A 4,249-nucleotide genomic window follows, 5' to 3' on the forward strand; every position below is an offset into this window, starting at 1 on the left:
AAAGAAGAAGATGGAACCAGTAGTTTCTAGAACAAATGTTTCCGGCCGGTGGTATTTTGAGTGAAGACGCGTGCAAATTTTGGTTGATTCGCGCGCTAACAACCATCTGTTTTGTACTTTTTCGGCTTTATCGTGGAAAGTAACATGGCTGATCCAGGTAGGTAATAGGTTTTGTATATACGTTTACATTTTCAGATGTATGGCTCATTTAGCTTACTCTGGAAATCAGAGTAACGATGTGGTTTAACAAAGTGGTGCTAACGTCAAGGCTAACGGACCAAACAACTTTTTAATAATGGATGCTGCCTTTAAATGGTATCTTCCACCTCACAAGAGAAACTTTCACATCTTAAATAAACTGTGCTGTATTTATTTCTTCATGAATGTGTACATCTATAGTGCTGTAGTATAACTACACAGCAATATACGCAGTAACGTTAGCTGAAATGTTTATGTGTCACAGACAGAAATTTAGCTAACGTTGGTTAACGTTAAGTTAGGCTACTACTCATAGAAAGTTTTAGTTTTTTTTGTCGACTGTGGCAATAGAAGTATTTAGCAAAACTCCAGACATGTTTTGTATGCGTTATGCGTTAATTGAAATTAAAGGAAAGCCTAACCGGTCATTTAACTAATGTACATATTATTCTAGTTAATCTTGTTATTGGACATTCATGCGTGCATGTATACAAACACTTACTTCAAACACTAAAAAACTCTTATTATCTCACAGGTCCTAATAAGGACAACATCAGAGCTGGATGCAAGAAATGTGGATATCGTAAGTAAAGCTTTGACTCACCAGTTCCATCGCAAGTAAAAAATTTATAAATAAATTAAAAATGTGTGTGTATGTGTTGCTATTAGTCCCTTTATTTACCTGGGTAAAGGTGGGCTTGTTAGAGCATGTTGTAAAGCTTCAGTGAGGATCTTTTGCAGCTTTTACTATCAGATTTAATCTAGAAATATTGATGTAATAGTGAATAGTAAAATGAAACAGTGGAGCAATATTCACTGGACACTGATTCATATTCCCTTATAGCAGTTGGAAGGGTTAGAGTTCTAATTTAAAAATGTAAACAATGAAATTGTCCTGCATTGTCATAATTGTTCATCCATTCTCTCTTGATCATTCATTTTTCAGCGGGCCACTTGACCTTTGAGTGCAGAAACTTTGTCAGAGTTGACCCCCAGAAAGACATTGTTCTGGATGTAAGCAGCACCAGCAGTGAGGAGAGTGAAGAGGACGTTGCTGCAGCTCAGCGCAATGAGAAGGTTGGGCGAAGTGGCCAGCATCGCAGAGGTAAAAAAATATGCTCCTCTTAAGCTTTAATAATTATATATATAAAAGGCAATAAGATAATCATTATAAGGATAATCATTGAAAGAGTTTCCCCTCAGGGATCAATACAGTATTTCTGATTCTGATTAATGATGAAAATATGAATTTGGGGGAAAAAAACAAAATACTGTAAAATAGTACAAACATAATGCAGGGAAATATCCTTGTTAAATAGAATTGGAAGAACTAATTTAAAGATTCAGCAAGCAGTTTTTCACACAGGTGGCAATGAGATATTGTGAGAAGAAGGCATTAGAAAACCTTATACATCAGTACTCAGAAGTCATGTAACTTAATGTTATTAAACTCCACAAACACACAAATATTTGCCAATCTAGCTGAACTGTGATGCTTTGTACCAAAGGAGCAAGAGAGAAGAAATACTGATGTCTCTAGTTGCCTCTACTTACTCTACTTACTTACTTACTTGTCTCTACTTTAACTTATATGTTAAATCAGTGGGTTGACAGTTAGTGTGGATGGGACATTTTCCCACACACAGCCTTACTTTGTGAGTTAGGCTAAGTAGGGTCTTGCCTAGTATGTCTTCAAAAGACAAGGTAAATCCTGCTGCCTTTGGAACTCACCAGGTGGGTTTTGGTGATTGCACAAAGATGAGCCCCAGAAGTGCAAGTGGTTGAAGTCTCAATGATGCTACAATTAGACATACTTTTTTTCTAGATTTAACAGATGTTGTGTTACTTTCTGTTTCAATTTATGAGCAGATACTATTCCAGTAAAAAAAAGTGTCTTGACTGTTCTGTCTACAATTCTGTGCAGGTTCCCATGATGATGACGATGATAGAAAAAAGAGACACAAACAGAAGAAGAGCAGAGACAGAATGTCAAGAAAGAGGTATGTTTTTTTCTTACCGTGCAGTTTTTCTGTTCTTTTGTACACATGTAAATTCTTTTTAGTAATTTAATTTGGGCAACAAAACAAATTAGTGTTCAAAATCAGATTTTGTTGCTTTTATTTTACAAGTTTGTGGCCTTTCAGTGATTTGTTTTTTGCTTTTTTACTCCCTAGATCTGCTTCGTCATCGAGTGATGAGAAGACCACAAAGAAGAAAAAGAAACGCAGCAGGTCCTGCTCCTCATCTGACGAAGAGGAGAGGAGGAAGAAAAAGAAACTGAAAAGTCACAAGAAGAAAAGCAAAAAGAACAAAAAGGAACATGGGAAGAATCACAAGAAGAAACAGAAGAAGAGAAAACACGAATCTTCTTCCTCTTCTTCTTCTTCTTCCAGCTCCAGTGAATATTCAGACAGTGACTAAGACAACTGAACTGTGCAGTGCTTGGAGGTCCAACATATTTATTCTCCTGTTCTGTTTTGCGGACATTGTGTAAATAAAGCACCACATCTTGTCCCATTACTGAGACAGTGGTTTAAATGATTAACTCGTTCAGAAAACACTGTAGAGTACACATCCTGCAAATGAAAAAAATCTGTTTGTGGTTCTCTGAAGCATTTTGGAAAACATGTACAAAGCCAGGGAACATGTTCTGATATAGTGTTTGTTTCTCCTTCTAGACCCACTGTCAATTCATATTTGACACTGTTTGTTGCGTGCAGAGTGATCTTAACGTGGCACATGGTACATTCTCTTGTCATGCATATTACTTAACATCAGTGTAAAGTTTTCAAGTCCAATCAAGAAATTAAATTCAGGGGGGAAAAGCTTACATATTTGTAGTGTGAATAAGTTTCTGGATGCTGTTTTTTATTATTATTTTTTTTTTTAAAAACATTTTAAAAGATCAGATGTGAATGCTAAACATGATTTTCCCTGAAATCTTTGGTTGACTGGGAATAATGGCTAAGGCTCACAATGACTATAAATACTTGTGGCTGATGTATTGGCCAATATTAACAACAGTCAGCCCTTTTCTTTATCAGTGCTGACATGTCGGCAGCAGTTGAACTATTGTCTAATATCAGTAGACAAAAAAGGTTTGTCTTCTTTTAGGATATATGCTTAAATGTGTATACTGTACTTTTGCTGGGATGGCTTTAAAGTACAAGGGAACTCTGGAGGTTCCTGGTAAGACAATGTGGTGGCATTTTAACCACCCACACCTTGTTGAAACCATCTGGACAAATCAAGAGTTCATTCAAAAGCATGTATGTGTAACATTTGGGAACTGTCATTAACTGAGCCTCTATATACAGCTTTGTTTATTCCCTGTGCACAATATCTTTTTGGGGCCTCACCATTTAGTGATATTTTATTGTAATAAATATATATTTGTATCAAACTATCTCAACTGTCTCAGTTTAGGTTTTGAAATAATGTTTAATTACATCAATACAAGATGTGACATGGCAGAAAATCAGAGTCATGATCATGATGCCAGAGAGACCTGCTGACATGGTAATGAAGCAGATAGATTTTGTATTTCCTGTAGAGGGCAGCAACACACTTTAAATGTGTCAAAACCTGACTGAAATCATACTAACGGATGAAGAATCTCAATCTTTAAATTATAGATTACAAGGAAATGTGTGTCTGAGGCAAATATACACCACATTTCTGCTATGTAGCAGAAAACATTTCTTCTGTATGTATGTAAGTGTGAAACGCTCTCTGGAGAATCAAAGTGGTGTATTTGTATCCAAAGGAAACATTTCAGCATTTTGGTCAAACATTTACATGGTAACATGATTTAGTCAGTTATTCAATTGCACATGCCACAAATTTTATAGACGAATCTAGTGTTCATTCCTAATATTTCTGCTTAGAGCCAGGGTTTAGTACTCTTGGGGTGTGAGGTACAGAAGCCGGTTCACTGTCTTGTACAAACCATTAAAAGTTGCTATAGTATCTGCGTAGATTATTGGTTTGACACACTACCAATCTGAGCAGGCCGTCAGCAGATAAACTGTAAAATGGTCAAAATTAGAAG

General features: G+C 36.2%; 1 protein-coding gene across 1 annotated transcript; it reads left to right on the top strand.

Annotated features, from left to right (window-relative positions):
* On the top strand, positions 1 to 3,604 carry srek1ip1 (SREK1-interacting protein 1). The gene is made up of 5 exons (XM_044200269.1): positions 1 to 157; positions 734 to 781; positions 1,145 to 1,303; positions 2,123 to 2,198; positions 2,373 to 3,604. The coding sequence occupies exons 1-5, from the start codon at positions 145 to 147 to the stop codon at positions 2,617 to 2,619; spliced, it is 543 nt and encodes a 180-aa protein (XP_044056204.1). The 5' UTR covers positions 1 to 144; the 3' UTR covers positions 2,620 to 3,604.
* The last annotated feature ends 645 nt before the right edge of the window (positions 3,605 to 4,249 follow it).

Source organism: Siniperca chuatsi, linkage group LG6 (genome assembly GCF_020085105.1).
Source record: "Siniperca chuatsi isolate FFG_IHB_CAS linkage group LG6, ASM2008510v1, whole genome shotgun sequence".
NCBI classification, from domain to species: Eukaryota; Metazoa; Chordata; class Actinopteri; order Centrarchiformes; family Sinipercidae; genus Siniperca; species Siniperca chuatsi.

Bases quoted from the DNA above. Each gene is read 5' to 3' on its own strand.
- srek1ip1 (XM_044200269.1), top strand. The intron at 1,304-2,122 runs GTAAAAAAATAT...AATTCTGTGCAG, and splicing joins AAGTGGCCAGCATCGCAGAG to GTTCCCATGATGATGACGAT. The intron at 2,199-2,372 runs GTATGTTTTTTT...TTTACTCCCTAG, and splicing joins GACAGAATGTCAAGAAAGAG to ATCTGCTTCGTCATCGAGTG.